Source organism: Belonocnema kinseyi, chromosome 3, assembly GCF_010883055.1.
Source record: "Belonocnema kinseyi isolate 2016_QV_RU_SX_M_011 chromosome 3, B_treatae_v1, whole genome shotgun sequence".
NCBI classification, from domain to species: domain Eukaryota; kingdom Metazoa; phylum Arthropoda; class Insecta; order Hymenoptera; family Cynipidae; genus Belonocnema; species Belonocnema kinseyi.
This window is the reverse complement of record NC_046659.1, coordinates 63,109,989-63,127,457: the sequence shown is the minus strand read 5'-3', so window position 1 is coordinate 63,127,457 and position 17,469 is coordinate 63,109,989. Positions and strand designations below refer to the sequence as shown.

Below are 17,469 nucleotides of genomic sequence, written 5' to 3'. Positions count from 1 at the left end.
AGCTATCTAAGGATGGTACTATAGAACGCCACCTCAAGGTAGGCCTAGTGGCGCCATCTCTTGGTCAGGCCGGAAACTTATCAATCCACCCTCGTATACAATAAGGTATTTTCACTGTATTCACTAGCTCACTTCACTTCGTTGCTAACTGAGGGGATAACAGTTGACCAAATGCATGGGAATCGGTTATTTTTTGCTTTATTTTTCTAATATCTTCGTAGAAAGTAATTTTTCTGTATAAGCGCAATTGAAAAATAATTTTTCTTTTTTAGGAACTATTTAATGCAATAATGAAATGATAATAATTTTCATTCATTCGTGCGTTATGGCTGAACGCTGGTTGTCTACCCTTTATAGCGCCATTCAAAATTACATTGAGAAACAATTCTTGTAATTTAAATAAATAATTATTAAAATATACACAATAATGTATACAAATTGTGTAACTTTTGATTTCAGGCAAGAAAAATATAACACATATATTATATAAATAACAGTTTATTTTCATTGAATTCCAAAGACCAACTTATATTTTACAAAACATTTAATTCGAAAAGAAATTTCTTGTAAACATGATTGAAAATAATTAATTGTAAGTTTTTAATCGAAAAGAACAATATTCTCAGCTGACATTATTTTTTAAAAAATTCAAATATTATCATTATTAAATTCTACAATTAACTTCTATATATCAAGCCGCAGAAACATTATATGGTATTTCAACAAATGTATCTATTACAAAATGTTTTGTGAACTATAAGTCAGTTTTTGGAGTTCAATGAAAATAAACTATTATTTATAAAATATGTTTTATACACTTTCTTCTTGTCTGAAATCAAAATTCACACAATTTTAATACATTCTTGTTCATATTTTAATAATTATTTATTTAAATTACAAGAATTGTTTATTTTTTCAATTTAATTTTGAATCGCGCGCCAAGTGTGGCCAACCAGCGTTCAGATCTAACGCAAGCGTAGTAGCTCAGGGTGCCAACATTGGCATCATTGGTCCACAGTACAAACCGGAAAAATAAATCAAATCAGCCGGCAGGAAAAAGTTGGGATATGAAAGCCTCAATTAGGTATTTTCACTTCAACCATCAGCTAACTTCACTTTGTTAAAAGCTGAGGGGGAAATAATGGATCAAATGCATGGAACAAAACTTTATTTCTGTAATATATTTGTGATTAATAAGCATTATTATTTTATTATTTTATTAAATAGTAATTAAAAAATAAAAACTATTTTTTAACTACACTTATATAGAAAAAATTACCTTTTACGAAGATATTAGCAAAATAGGGCAAAAATTAACTGAATCCCATACATTTGGCCCCTTATTTTCCCCTCAGCAATCTACGAAGTGAAGTTAGCTGTTTATGAAACTTTTCATCAGGCTAAAGTTTCATGCAAATTTACATCCCCACTCATCACGAAAAACAAATTTCTGTTTTTATTATACAATTGTATTTATCTTATCTTTCATGTATGATACTAGCCACTGCAAGTTTAGATATCTAAGATACCTTTAAACTTCCGCAGAAAATCTAGTGGAAATTGGTTCGAACGACCAGGCATCAATTTCGATGCAGAAGGTCACGACTTAGTTTGTACATCCCGGCTTTGGTGGTTTGAATATCATATGGTAGGTTTTCACTAACATAACATTTGGATATTATATCACGCCAAGTACTATTTTTATTCCAAGACTATTTAGTCGCTGGTAAATAGGAGGAAATAAAAAGTTGGGTATTTATTATTATAACTTACCTGCTTATTAACATCTGTTTCACTCAAATAACGACCGACAAAATGATCTTGACAGGTGACTTATAGTTTGTAGACGACACTTGACGTTGCACTGGATGAGAAAAAACAGTGTCTAAATGATGCTTTTCCCCTAGATTCTCCGAATGAACCTGTGTGGCTCAAATTTGTTGCAACTCTATTGAACCCCGATTTCAATGTACATTGGAGGATCCGCGAATTTCTGTGTACCGGCAGTTCCCCTAATTGCATTTTTCAGTGTAAAAAAAAAAAGAATATTCTTGACAATTTTGTTCGAAATCCTCTCATGAAAAAATGAGGCAAAAAGGAGTTTGATACTATAAACATTTTCCTTTTCAAAAGAGGTTCTAGTAGTGTAGGAGTGTAGGGTATGGAAGGGCAGCACCGATTGGTGGGGCAGAAGTGACTGCTTGTATCATCGTTATTATTTAACAGTTTTAATTTTACTTTGCTTTGAATGCAATAAATCTACGTATCTCGTATTTTATTATAGATCTAGTGTTCCTTAAAATTTTTAAATTTTCGTTGTAAAAGAAAAATAATACAGAAAACATTCTGGAGTAAGAAAGAATGGATGATTCGCTGACAGAAATATAAAGTTTTCAACTTTAAGGGTAATACTTTAAGTATGCAAATTTTATATGTTTACAAACAGAACAATATCAAAATATTTAATTATAATAATTAAACATAATTCAAGTCCAAAATATAATAAATTTCGTAAATAATTGAGGCCTCACCAGGGGGGCAAGCGCGATCAAGATCATAGTTGACAGGTGCTTAGGTGCACATATTATCATACGTTTCGTCGATAAATGGTCGATAATGAAGAACAGCCACTTATCTTGTGGGCTACACGGAAAAAACGATTAAATATTATTATTCTCAATTCGGTCAATTTGTTGCAGCTCAAATTTCATTGGGCTCACAATGATCATTTGAGAGAGTTTTCAAGTCTCAAATGTATTCCTCTGCATGTAGGTGCCCATGTGGGCATCTAGGGGAAAGTATCATTTGGACTTCCTAATGCAACTTCGAAACGTTTGGTTAGTCATGCCCGTCGACATTTAAACTAAAGCCGGGATGTAAAGAAAAAGTCATGACCGTCTACATATACAATAAGGTATTTTCACTCCAATCACTAGCTCACCTCACTTCGTTGAATACTGAGGAGATAACAATTGACCAAATGCATGGAAATTGGTTAATTTTTGCTCTATTTTTCTAATATCATCGTAGAAAGTAATTTTTCTGTATAAGTGCATTGAAAAATAGTTTTTCTTTTTTAGGGACTATTTAATTCAATAATAAAATGATAATAGTTTTCATTCATGCATGCGTTAGGGCTGAGCGTTGGTTGTCTACCCTTTGAAGCGCGATTCAAAATTACATTGAAAAACAATTCTTGTAATTTAAATAAGTAATTATTAAAATATACACAATAATGTATACAAATTGTGTAACGTTTGATTTCAGACAAGAAAAAAATTTATAACACATATATTTGATGAATAACAGTTTATTTTTATTGAGTTGGAAGACTGACTAATATTTCTCAAAATATTTGTCAATAGATACATTTTTTTAAATACCATATGCTATTTCAGCAGCTTGATATATAAAAGCTAATTGCAGAATATAATAGTGATAATATTTGAATAATTATAAAACAAAATTTCAGATAGTTCTTTTCGATTGAGACGTGACAAAACGACGCTTGAAGTAAAAAAAAAAAGAAAGCATAACTACAATGCAGTCGTGATAATTTATGTATTTATAGGTTATATAATTATATGAATTCCCAGAAAAATACATACAAAATATTAAAAACTTATAAATAATTATTTTCAATCACTTTAAAAGAAATTTTTTTTTTAAATTGAATGTTTTGTAAAACATAATTTGGTCTTTGGAATTCACTGAAAATAAACTGTTATTAATATAATATATGTGTTGTATTTTTTTTGCCTGAAATCAAAGTTACACAATTTGTATATATCCTTGTGGATATTTTAATAATTATTTACTTAAGTTACAAGAATTGTTTTTTAATGTAATTTTGAATCGTGCGCCAAGTGCGGCCAATGAGCGGTTAGCCCTAACGCAAGCGCAGTAGCTCAGGGTGCTAACATTGGCATCATTGGTCCACAGTACAAACCGGAAAAATAAATTAAATCAGCCGGCAGGAAAAAGTTGGGATATGAAAGCCTCAATAAGGTATTTTCACTTCAATCATCAGCTAACTTCACTTTGTTAAAAGCTAAGGGGGAAAAATGGATCAAAATTTTATTTCTGTAATATATATGTAATTAATCATCATCATTATTATTTTATTATTTAATTAAATAGTAATAAAAAATTAGAAAATATTTTTTAACTACACTTATATAGAAAAAATTACCTTTTACGAAGATATTAGCAAAATAGGGCAAAAATGAACAATGTCTAAATGATGCTTTTCCCCTAAATTCTCCGAATGAACCGGTGGTGTTCAAATTTGTTGCATCTTTATTGAACACCCATTTCGGTGTACATTGGAGGATCGGCGATTTTCTGTGTAATTAAACGCTTTTTACCATTTTAAATGTGCGCGAATGTTAATATTAAATAGAGTATGTGTTGCGGTAATAATAATTTACAAGTTTTTCGATTGCAAGCGGTGACTATATTGAAATCTTAAGAATATCAAGAAAAACAACAAACTTGTCCTCCAAGCATTATAAGGATTTCAGGATAATTAATTTTCTCGATACCAGATGAAAAATTGACTACTATAAGTTAATATATTTCTATAGCTACTCAATGTTTTTTCTAATCTAAAAATAATAAAATTATACTTAATCTGTCGAAATTCATAAAATGTCGAACTTAGCAAGTTTGTGGAAATAACTCATTAAGAGAGTAATTTATATAAAGGAACTAAATGTTTAACTTAAACTACCTAAACGTTTTACCTAATGTAAGCGGACACTATCTTTGAGTTTAATATATTCTCGATTCACTCGTTCGCCTCAAGAATTTGTTTTCCGTGTGGAATTCACGAGATTCATGGAATGTGAAAAATTCATGGAATTAGTGAAATTACCGAAATTCAAGGGATTAACAAAATTCACGAGATACAAGAATTTCATAGAATTTGTGGAATTACAGAATTAATGGAATTTCGGGAATTATTTCAATTGTTTGAAAGTCAAAAATTCCTTGGTTTGCACGACCTCCTTAAATCCCGTGAATTTCCTGACTTCCATAAATTCCATGAATTCCGGGAAATCCATGAATTCCATAAATTCCGTTAATGCCATAAAATTCGTAAATTCCATCAATTCCGTGTGTAAAGAATTTGTTTCATGTTATTGTCCTTCTGTCGAGTGACCTTATTATTCCGTGGATAATAGCATGTTTTCCTTCCAATGTTTATTTTCCTATTAGAGTCTCACTGTTTAGATTTCGGGCGCTTCCTTGGTTGAAGAGGAGACACAGGCAGTGATCCGAGGGTTTTGACTGAGTCTGGCAATTTTCCGGCCAAGGTTGAGTCGTGTACAGCTTTCGCGATAATTTAACGAAATTAGAAATCAAATGTCTTTTGAGTTTTTTTCCAGGTATCTTAACGATTCCATTTTTTTGTTCGAGTCTAGGTTTCTTTATCTTTCCTTTTTTTGTTACGTGATTTTCCCGTCTCGATCGTCTTCCGGGGTGGATCGTTCGGTGAACGATCGTGGTCGTAGCTTCCGGAGGCTACATCTGTTCGAATTTTCCAAAATATCCAAAACCTTTTTTTTGTATGAAGTGCTTGTGGGGTCGACTCGGGGACAAATTCCTTGGATTAAAGTGAGCATATATCTAAACGTGAGTAGTGACTTGAACTTGGTCGGACGTGATTCTTTCGCTGCCCCACGCCAGTCAGCGAGTAATTAAACAACATTTTTTGTTCTTTCGAGCCGGATAGTGGGTGAGCGCAGGAGCATGCTCTCAGGCATGACAGATTTACTGAATGTGTGATTGCAAACGTCTCAAGACAGGCTCTCAGGTGGGACGACTGCACTGCTAATGGATTGTTTGCAACATTGTAAACTCTTCGAGACAGGCTCTTAGGCATGACAAGTGTACTTACGGACTGTGTGGTTGTTCTCAACATTGCAAACGTCCCGAGACAGGCTCCCAGGTATGACTATCATACTGCGAATAGATTGTTTGCAACATTGAGAACGCCTCGTGACTGACTCTCAGACATGACCGTGTTATTTTTGCATAATTGCAAAAGCTTCGAGACTGGCTCTCAAGCATGACAGACATATTGATGATTGATTGATTGCAACATTACAAACGCCTCGAGACAGGCTCTCAGGCATGGCAGACGTACTTACTGACTGTATGATTGTTCTTAACATAGCAAACGTCCCAAGACAGGCTCTCAGGTGGGACGACTGCACTGCTAATGGATTGTTTGCAACATTGTGAACGCCTCGAGACAGGCTCTCAGGCATGACAAATGTACTTACGGACTGTATGATTTTTCTCAACATTGCAAACTTTACGAGACAGGCTCTCAGGTATGACTATCATACTGCGAATGAATTGTTTGCAACATTGAGAACGCCGCGAGACTGGCTCTCAGGAATGACTGTGTGATTTTTGCAACATTGCAAATGCTTCGAGACTGGCTCTCAAGCATGATAGACATATTGATGATTGATTGTTTGCAACATTGCAAAAGCCTCAAGACAGGCTCTCAGGCATGGTAGAGTATTAATTGAGGATTGTTTCAAACATTGCAAGCAGCGTGAGACAGGCTCTCAGACATGACAGACTTATTAAAAATGACAGACCATATGTTTTCTCTAGTTATTTAATTTTGCTCAAACCTGGATTGGTGTCAAAAGGACTGACTTCGGATTTGTTCCCTCGGGTCTCCGCATTACATGGAAAATTTATTACTCTCTTCCCTGTCTTTTCATTTTTCTGTTTTCTTTATTCCTGCAAGATGAAATTCCTTACTGGGGTTCTATGTTGCTATTAATATTTGTTTCAGGTCTGCAAACATCGCAAGGTTTATGGAGTTTTAAGAGCATATCATCTTGAGAGTAATGGATCTATTAAAGAGCCAATTGTCTTTGGTATCTTCGATTTCAAACATAAGGAACCTTGTGTTTGTTGCTGAGCAACAAACGATCACTCCCAGATTCTTATGCAGCCAAATTCAATTATTAAACGATTATTTCCAGACTCTTAGATCAAATCATCTTGAACTTGTAACCAAAGATGCCATTGCCGGTGAGATATATTTCACTGAAAATTAGTTCGATTCCACCCAAGCTGTTTACGTAGAAACTCTCAGTCGCCTCTACGACGAACAAGATCGTCTCGACCGTACCATGTCGCTCTCAGCTCCCCCGGTGCCAGTCGCTCGCTCACAAATTTGTCCAGAATAAATCTGCCCGTATTCTCAGGTCAACGAGAGGACTTGGAGCCCTTTCGAGACCTATTCCGTTCCATGGTACATGATGATACAACACTATCTCCAGTGCAGACGTTGTACTACCTGAAGGGGGTGGTTCAAGGTGCAGCCAAAAGCGCCTTAGATATGATATCGATAACCGAGGCCAACTACAAAACAGTCTGGAAATAACTGACATCAAAACCCTGAAGGTAGAGAGCGCGGAAGGATTGCAAACTCTTTTAGACACCATCTCACGGCCCCCTCATTGGATGCCCGATTGAGAATTGGGATCCCATATTTACATTCGTTACTGTCAGAGCAATGCATTCCGTTACTCGCCGAGACTGGGAAAATCAGCTGGGTGAAGACGATATAATCTCAACCTTTTCCGCAATTAAAGCGTTCCTGCAGCAGAGAATTCGAGCATTTAAGGCTACTGAAAAAGTGCACACGTCAATGAGTGAATTAAGGGGCAGGTCCACCGTCTCAAGTTGGAACGCTCTCTCTGACTCAAAAATTAAGACTCGGTTACTCGCTACGTCAGCCATTTAATCTTGTGCTGCCTGTAACTTAAACCATTTCGTCGGTCACTGTTAAGAGTGGCATAAGCTTGATGCTCCTGCTCGGCGTCAAGCTGCTCTTCGACTACGCTTGTGCTTTAATTGTCTCAAGAAGGGACATTTTAGCTGTAGCTGCCCTTCAAGTTCTCGTTGTCGTCTGTGCAATAAGCAATATCATAGCACACTTCATGAAGACAAGACTGGCAAAAGGCCTCTGACTGAAGACTCGGGCCCTTTAACCCCCAAAAAGCTTCTTTCCGATTCGGAATCTGATCATCCCACCGAAAGAATCTCATCCGCCTCTTCCTGACAAGTTCTACTTGCTACGGCACAGTTTGTCGTAGAGACCTCGGATGGACATCATCTTCGACAAGAGCCCTTCTCGACGCCAGCTCTGAAGCCAGTTTTATATCCTGCCAATTAGCTAGCCGCCTTGCCTTACGTTAACAGGCCGTCAATGTTCCCATCAGCACAGTAGGGAATAAACCAATCGAGTCTGCGCGCAGACGTGTGACCCTTCATATCAAATTTCGGCAAACACTGCCACCTATCGAAGTGAATACTCCCGTTCTTCGAGATATTGGTGTTATCACTACATCAGAGAAAATTCTCGATCAAAAATGGCCTCATATCCAAATGATGCCCTTAGCGGATTCACACTTCATGGTCCCCAAACCCGTAGAACGGCTTTTAGGCGCTGATGTTTACTGATCACTCTTCCTAGATGGAGTTCGCAAGGGACCACGAGAGGCTCCAGTCGCATTTAGAAGCGTTTTCGGATGGGTTGCGATTGGTCCGGTCGGATTCTCTTCAATTGCAGACGGATTGGACCAATCGAGAGCTTTGATGACCTTAACTGTTTACCAAAAGGACAACCACGATAGCATCCTAAGGCGATTCTGGAACAAGAGGAAGTAATGATTCCCCCGTTGACTTCTCTCGAGAATCAAGAATGTGAGCGAGCTTTCGCTGACGGACATCGACGCGATAGCAGCGGCAGATACATCGTGCGTCTTTCCCTTCGACCATCCTGCATTCACACCTTAGGAGAGTCTCTGCAAGGTGCTAAGCGCATCCACAACACTGTATGTCAACGATTAGAGAAGGAAAAAACTTCGCATTGTCTTCAAAACATCGCAAAGAACTTCTTCAGGTTTATCTTTGAATAATCTCTTGTACACAGGTCCAAAGCTACAAAATGACCTTGCTGCCGTCTTGATGCGATGGAGCTTCCCGCGAATTTCTTTCTGTGCTGATATTGAAATGATGTATCTCCAGATAAGGGTTGACGACAGAGATGTCGATATTCAGCGCATCGTTTGGAGAAAGCCAGGAGCAAACGAGCATAGTCACTATCAACTTCGGACTCTGATCTACGGAATGTTATGCACCTCATTTCTGGGAATTCGAACTCTTCAACAACTAGCGACGGACGAAGCCAACAGCTATTCTGCTGCCTCGGAGCTAATTCGAAAAAATATATATGTCGATGACATCCTATCAGGCGCGACTGATGAAGTTTCGGCCATCGAACTTCGAGATCAACTAATTCAGCTGTTGAAATATGGAGGAATGCATCTAAGGAAGTGGGCTTCCAACTACTCCCCTCCATTAAATGGAATTCCTGTGTGCGACCGACTGCATAGAATTTGGCTCTAGTTCCAGACCGATGGCCTCGTTAATGCTTTGATAGTCGCCTGGGATCCTGTGTCAGACGAATTCCGATTCAAGGCACCAGTAATCGACAGCAAGTCCCCAATAACTAATAGAAAGGTTCTCGCTGATATCTCGCGTCTCGTTGATCCCGTTGGCTGGTTAAGTCCAATCACTATCGTCGCGAAGATCCTCATGCAGGATCTCTGGAAAGCTCACGTTGGTTGGGACACTTCACTTCCTAAGGATTTGCTTGAAAGATGGAAAACATTTCAGAAGAATCTACCTGAGATGACTGCTATACACTGCCTACGTTGGATAGGCTATCATCCTGAAGATCGAAAAGAAATTCACAGTTTTGGAGATGCCAGCAAGTATGCCTTTGCTGCTACAGTTTACGTTCAAGTGCATTCCTCACATGGAGCCTGCAATGTCCAACTTATAACGTCTAAGACTCAAGTCGCACCCGTTAAAACTATCTCTATCCCTAAACTGGAACTTTGTGCTGCTGTGCTTGTGGCACGATTGATTAATTATGTACGCGAGGAGTTAAAACTTTCTCATGCGGTCACTTACGCTTGGTCGGACTCACGAAACGTTCTCAGTGGGATTCAAACAGATGATCCTTCCCGTTGGCCGATTTATGTCGCGAATCGAGTTTCGGAGATCCAGCGAACTCTGTCCAACGCCGTTTGGCGATATGTCACTACAAAGGTGACTTCAGCTAATATTGCTCCTAGAGGAGTGGATCCTCGAGCCTTAGCTCAGAAGAGTCTCTGGTGGAATGGCCCTAGGTGGCTTTCGCAGAAGGAGGCTTCCTGGCCAGCGTTCCATTGTCTTGATGAATCACCCTCAACTGACTCTGCCCAAGACAATTACATGGAATTAAAGCAGCCTACCATTGCGGTTCGTCATGTACATTGCAACCTCACTACGATTGGCAACTTTTCTTCATTGACTCATCTAACACAAGTGATTGCACGTTGTCTACTCTTCAAGCTCCTTCTCAAGCCTGCTATAGAACGTTCTGAGCTCATGGTTCAACGTTTCATTCCCGAAGAAATCCATCGCGCATTTTTAGCTTGCGTTTTCTGCGCCCAAGGATGCAGCTTTGAAGATGAATTAAGCACCTTTCGTCAGCGAAAGGCACTTAAGAAGCGAAACAAACTCGTTCGATTGCATCCATTCATCGATTCAACAGGAATTTTTAGAGTTACTGGACAAGTAGCGAAGTCTCCGTTGCCTTATGATCAGCGACATCCAGTCATCTTACATGGCGACAGCTCTCTCGCGGGACTGATTATCGACTGGGGACACCGAACAGCTTTACACGGTGGATTCCAACTAACGTATTCGTGCGCTGTTCGCCGAGCCTGGATTATTCGTGGGCGCGTTTCTGTAAAAGCGCATATCTGAAACTGTATTCCGTGCGCACGAGTACGACTTCGGCAATCCGATCAACTAATGGGGGATTTTTCTACTGAACGAGTCACAGTCAGTTTTCCTTTTGAAAAAACTGGAGTTGACTGTGCCCGACCATTCGCAGTAAAACGGACTATTGGACGCTGCTATCGTACCAGTAAGGGATACATCGCGCTCTTCATCTGCTTGAGTTCAAAGGCGGTTCATCTTGAGGTAGTCGGAGATCTCCCCACTCAATCGTTTCTAGCCGCACTCCGACGCTTGGCTGGTCGTCGAGGTGCCCCTCGTAAGATATGGAGCGACAATGCCACCACATTTCACGGTGCTGATGCCGAACTTCGCTCGATACTACGAGAAGCAGAATCTGACTGGAACCTGGTGCAGGATTCATCGGCAAACAGGGGGATTAAGTGTAAATTCATCCCACCATCTGCTTCTCACTTTGGCGGCTTGTGCGAGTCCAATATCAAGTCGACAAAATCCCTCATGAAGAAAGTCATTGGAACTCAAAATCTCACCTATCAAGAGTTGTCCACTCTCGCTGTAGAGATTGAAGAATGCATGACCTTCCGGCCTCTGCTTTCAATTGCGGGCGACCCCGAAGATCTCGATGTCTTAACTCCAGGTCATGCTCTCGTAGGTAGAACACTGGAACAAATTCCTAGAGCAACAACCTCTGATAAGGAACTGAACAAGGTCACTCACTGGCGACTGGTTCAAGCAATGCGTGATCAGTTTTGGAAGCGCTGGTCTCATGAGTACCTTCACACGCTTCTACAAAGAAATAAGTGGACTCTGCCGAAACGTAATCTTCAAATTGGAGACGTCGTGCTGATTGTCGACCCTTTCTTAATTCGACGTGGGACATGGCCTTTAGCACGGGTCACCGATGTCAGCGCCGGACAGGACGGACTTGTGTGAGCTGCCGATGTTAAAACTTCTTTCGGGACCTACAACCGACCCATCGTTAAATTGTGTTGACTACCAGTCGTGCACTGACTCCATGCGGCCCAATGTGCTCCGTGGAGGGCGGACCTGAATCTTCTTCCTTTTTTTTCTTTTTTTCTTCCTCTGCATAGAAGCTTAATATATGTGTTATGGCGGGTGGCCTCAAGCTGTTGGCTTCATACTTGATATTTGTTTCGTTCTGTGGACGAGGCGGACGGAATGTTAAGAATTTGTTTCATGTTATTGTCCTTCTGTCCAGTGACCTTATTATTTCATGGACAATAGCATGTTTTGATTCCAATGTTTATTTTCCTATTAGAGTCTCTCTGTTTAGGTTTCGGATACTACCTAGTTGAAGAGGGGACTCAGGTAGTGATCCGAGGGTTTTGACTGAGCCTGGCAGTTTTCCGGTCAAGGTTGAGTCGTGTACAGCTTTCGCGATAATTTAACGAAATTAGAAATCAAGTGTCTTTTGAGTTTTCTTCAGGTAACTTAACGATTCCATTTTTTTCGAATCTATGTTTCTTTCTCTTTCCTTTTTTTGTGAAGTGACTTTTCCGACTCGATCGTCTTCTGGTGTTGTGGGAAGTGACGAGTCGGATGACGTATCACTTCCGGTTGCGTCTGGATCAATCGTTCGGTGAACGATCGTGGTCGTAGCTTCCGGATGCTACATCTGTTCGAATTTTCCAAAACAACCAAAACCTTTTTTGGTATGAAGTGCTTGTGGGGTCGACTCGGGGATAAATTCCTTGGATTAAAGTGAATATATATCTGGACGTGAGTAGTGACTTGAACTTGGGCGGATGTGATTCCTTCACTGCCCCATGCCAGTCAGCGAGTTATTAAACAACACCGTGAATTTCTTGAATTGTTTTTCTGTGAATTCCTTGAATTCCATGAATTCATCAAATTCCGTGTATTCCTTGAATTCCATTAATTCCGTGAATTCCTTGAATTTCATGAATTCAATAATTACGGTGAAGTCCGTGAATTTCGCGAACTTCATGAATTCCTTCAATTTTGTAAATTTAAACTTATTGAATTCCGTGCATTCTTTGTCACAATTTTCCACTTAAAAATGTTCTAATACATTTATTGGAATGCTCGACGCTGACTTCATGTTTTATAACATTTAAAATACATGTATTTCAATTTCGTGATTCCAATACCGTGTTTGCAATTTTACCTTACGCTTGTATTGTAGGAGTGTTGTAGAATTCCAAACGTAAGTAGGATTTGCAAACGTTCTGTTTTATGTTACTTTCTTATCTATCGTAATTTCATCATTTTTTCTACTTTTTTACACAATATTTATCATTATTTATGACTAATACTTCATCGCCATGACCCCGCCCCCCCTCCCTTGTAACAGGACAAACGGCTGCTTTTCCTGCCCCCCATCCCCAGGGTTGATGCTTCTGACGTCATTCAAAATTGGAATTTCAAGTACACATATGTTGTTAGTAAGAAATATAGAGAACTGAGATAAGTTTTAAAACAAGTTTCAAAGAATTACGAAAAATTAAAAAATGTATCTGTCAAATAAACTGTTAAATCATAACTTAATTTAAAACCTCTGTCAAAAGTAATCCTAAGGTATGTTAAGCTGACGTAACCACATCTTCGAAACGAGTTGAAACCTATCTCATAATTAAGGGCTCATTTAATGCTAATTTAATGCCCTATTGCCAAATTTAATGCTACATTTTTTTTAAACCAGGGGTTACGCTAGCTGAACGTTAAGCTGGCGGAACCCCATGTGAGATAAATGTTAAATCGAGTTATGTCATATCACATAATTAAGGGCTCATTTAATACTCATTTAATTCCTTATTGTCAAATTTAATGCTCCACTATTTAAAAAAAACGGGGGTTACGCTAGCTTAACGTTAAGCTGACGGAACCCCATGTGAAATAAATATTTTATCGAGTTCTATCGTATCACATCATTAAAAGCTCGTATAATGTTCTTCAAACCCACAAAAAATTATTTTCCAAAAGCCACCCCTAATACGGTAAAACCGCCCTTAATATAAACTATGCACAAATTGTAAATCTGACCACACTATAATTAAGGGCTTAATATAAATTATTCACAAATTGCAAGTTTGTCCGTATCACATTTGAGGGCTCATTAAAGGTTAACTGTATGCCTTTTAAATAATAATAATACTCTGCTATTGAGAAAATAGGGATTATGCTGGCTGAACGCTAAGGCGATACGCGAAAATACGGCAAGTATGGACTCATAACTTTTTTTAATACCAAATACTGTCTAAACTTCAATTATTGAGATCAATGATTGTCAGCGAAAATCCTTACAGATTTTTATTATATCTATGTCTCTTACTGGTTCAAATTTAGAGAATAATTAAGGATTCACTTATTATTAAAAACCAGGTGTTACGCTGGCTTAACGGTGACCTGACGTAACCCCCAGTTTGGAGAAAAATAGTGAAGCATTCAATTTGGCTATGGGGCATTAAATGAGCATTAAATGAGTCCTCAATTATAGTATTGTCAGATTTACAATTTGTGCATAATTTATATTAAGGGTGGTTTTTCAGTATTAGAGGTGACTTTTGGAAAATAATTTTTCGTGGTTTTAGAGAGCATTAGATCAGCCTTTAATTATGTGATAGGACAGAACTCGATTAAATGTTTATTTCCCATGGGGTTCCGTCAGCTTGACATTAAGCTAGCGTCATCCCCGGTTTATTTTAAAAATAGTGGAGCATCAAATTTGGCAATGGGGCATTAAATAAGCATTAAATGAGCCCCTAATTATGGGATATGATAGAACTCGATTAAACATTTATTTCACATGAGGTTCCATCAGCTGAACGTTAAGCTATCGTAAACCCTGTTTTTTTAAATAGTGCAGCATTAAATTTGGCAATAGGGCATTGAATTAGCATTAAATGAGCCCTTAATTATGAGATAGGTTTTAACTGGATTCGAAGATGTGGTTAGGTCAGCTCAACATACCTGTAATCCTATTACATTAGCGCGATTGTGAATGAAATCATTCTTAATTGAGAGTTATATTACCTTTGTGTTAACGCTATATTCATTTTATTAATTGCTAATAATACGTACAAAAAACTGTGCAGCAAATCCTTGAATTGAATATTTTCCCAATATCGTTGATCTCTTTCTATCAATATCTTTTTGCATATTTCGATAGTATACTGTTGGAAGAATAATTTTTTTAAGTTATATGGCCGTATCGTAAGTAATTTTGAAATGGGAGCATACAAAGCGCTTGAGAATATGTCGAGAGGCGCGACATGACACGTACCTCCTGGCTGAGAAACGGCACCAAGAGATCATGAAGGCTCGAACAGCTTGTAGAAAAGCTGCACATGACCAGCAATCATTTTATGAACAAAAGGAAGGTGAATTGTATGGCCCCGGGATAGCAGAATAAATGTAAGTATGAATCAGCAGTCAAAACTTTAAACGCGTTTTTCTCGAAACTGCATTTTTCAAAATGGCTGCAGTGGTAACTCGAAAACTAATTAACTGATCAGCTTCAAATTTTATGCGGCTATTCGGGATATGTTTTTGCATTGAACAATGCACTATCTTTTTGATTTTCAAAAAAATGAAATTTTGCCATGCGAAAAGCGCGCATTTTTTTCATGCAAAATCGAAACTTTTTTTCAAAACGCTGCCAGTTTTTTAATTTTTAATTTTTTCAAGAGATAGTGGTTCATCCAGTGGAAAATCTTATATAATTAAAGGGAAAATGTTAATTTTTTTATTTTAGGCATCCTGGCGTGACCTACAACTTGAGACCCGAGAAACTGTCATAGCCCCTTAGTTATAGTTTTTTTGAGCAAGGGAGAAAATCGGGACTTTTTCAGAGATTTTATGTATCACCTACGACTCGTATTGTAAACTTATGCGAGTCGAAAAAGTCCCCCCCCCCCCATTTTTGTCAAATGTCCACGTTTTGAGACCCCCTGAATCCAAAAAACAGGTTTTTACGAATGTGTCTGTATATCTGTATGTCTGTATTGCTGCCTGTCTGTCTGTGAGCATGATACTTTTGAAAGAATTAACCTATCAGATTGCACTTTGGTGCACTCGATTAGTGTCCTAAACTAAAGGTCAAGTTCGTTAGACAGGCATTTTGGATAAAAATTCAAAAGGTGGGCACATTTTGAAGATTTTTGAGACCACTTTTTTCAAAATTCAAAAATTCTCTGTACGTTTATTCATAGTATTCAAAAAGTCCAATAATTTATCCTAATGACTTTTTTCAACAAACAAACAAAAATGACCAGAGTTATAGCATTTACAAAATTCCAGAAAACACGCAAAAAGGAACATTTTATGCCAAATAACGCGAGATATGAAAAAAAGTCAAGGGAAGAAAAATGTTTCTTTTTGAATTCCCTACGAGCTTATCATAAGAACTTTTTGAATTTTCTTGAAAAATAAAAAATTCCAATTTTGACAGCATATAAAATCATGAAAAATTCAATAATTACATTTTTCGGTCAAACTGTGCAAAATACAGTAAAAGATAAATTCACAAAAATTGTGCATTTGAAAAAGATATACAAATTTGTTATCAACCACTTTTTGATAGGATGCGTAGTTTTCGCTTTAATAATGAAAATGGCGTTAACCGTAAAAAAATGTGCCCGCTGCGTGAGCACTTTCTTACCACAACTTTTTCTTTTAATTTATTTTTCGTCTCGTGTGTGGGGTTTCAAAAAATTTAGCTTTATGTTTTTGATGCTATTTTTTATGTTTGAAACTAAAAACAGAACTATCAAAAAATTATTCGTGACAAATAAATAATGTTTACATTCACAGTAATACAAGATGATGAATTTTAAATGTAGATGAATTTCATTTTTGCATTAAATTAAGTAAGCCACTTAATTTCAACCAGAAATGGAACTTAAGTTCAGAGTCTCATATCTGATATACGATTAATCTGTTAATTAACTGACAGGTATGTCGAGTTTGGGGTGATTTTCATTCGCGTGCTTTGAAATTCAATTTGTGCTGGCAGAAAGGCGTACGCGAAATGCGATCTGGCGATGCACAAACACTTGGACAGATTTCGACGAATTTAGAAGAGGAGCCAAGAGAGCAGCTGAGAGTATACAATATGGCGTCGATAGCGCTGGATAGTATCAACCAACACTGAGCTCATGGTGGTTGTTTCGTCAACTTTTCCTATTTTGATATATGTACTCAGATCTATAACGGATCTTGATTATAAATCGAATAAACGTAAACATGTGATAAAAAAATATATGAAAAAGGATTGTAGATTCACGTTCTGTACCTAGTAGCTTGAAATGGATATAAGTGCCTTGTTTAGTGTCATTAGGTTCTTTTTTCCTTTTACTAATCACACCGACTTGGAGGATAAACCAGCTTGATTTATTAGGCAGAATGAATAATTTGTTCAATGCTGACATAAAAAAATTGAATTCCTAAAATTATTCAATTTTTAATTATATATTAATTTCATGTTCCTAAAAACTGAGCGATAGCGCATAAAGGTTATGAATTTCAACAATCAGCTGACTTAAATTGTGGGTCCGGATGCAATAAGGGCACATAAAATTTTTTCGTGCGAAAACGAAGTCCCCTGGAGGCTTTAGAAAAAATTTTCGAATTTTAATT

The 17,469-nt window shown here is 37.7% G+C and overlaps 3 protein-coding genes across 4 annotated transcripts in view; all 3 read left to right on the top strand.

The window, feature by feature from the left end:
- Positions 1-17,469, top strand: part of LOC117170095 (PDZ domain-containing protein 2-like) — a 209,531-nt gene that overhangs the window by 22,542 nt on the left and 169,520 nt on the right. The window lies entirely within an intron of this gene.
- On the top strand, positions 8,706-10,857 carry LOC117169854. The gene is made up of 3 exons (XM_033356363.1): positions 8,706-8,873; positions 9,067-9,378; positions 9,448-10,857. The coding sequence occupies exons 1-3, from the start codon at positions 8,706-8,708 to the stop codon at positions 10,855-10,857; spliced, it is 1,890 nt and encodes a 629-aa protein (XP_033212254.1).
- On the top strand, positions 10,906-11,784 carry LOC117169853. The gene has a single exon (XM_033356362.1). It carries the CDS (start codon positions 10,906-10,908, stop codon positions 11,782-11,784), a length of 879 nt encoding a protein of 292 aa, XP_033212253.1.

Excerpts from the sequence above, each read along its gene's own strand:
- LOC117169854 (XM_033356363.1), top strand. The coding sequence starts at position 8,706 with ATGATTCCCCCGTTGACTTCTCTCGAGAATCAAGAATGTGAGCGAGCT. Across the intron at positions 8,874-9,066 it reads CTAAGCGCATCCACAACACT|ATAAGGGTTGACGACAGAGA; the intron begins GTATGTCAACGA and ends ATGTATCTCCAG. Across the intron at positions 9,379-9,447 it reads GAATGCATCTAAGGAAGTGG|TTCCAGACCGATGGCCTCGT; the intron begins GCTTCCAACTAC and ends ATTTGGCTCTAG.
- LOC117169853 (XM_033356362.1), top strand. The coding sequence starts at position 10,906 with ATGGGGGATTTTTCTACTGAACGAGTCACAGTCAGTTTTCCTTTTGAA.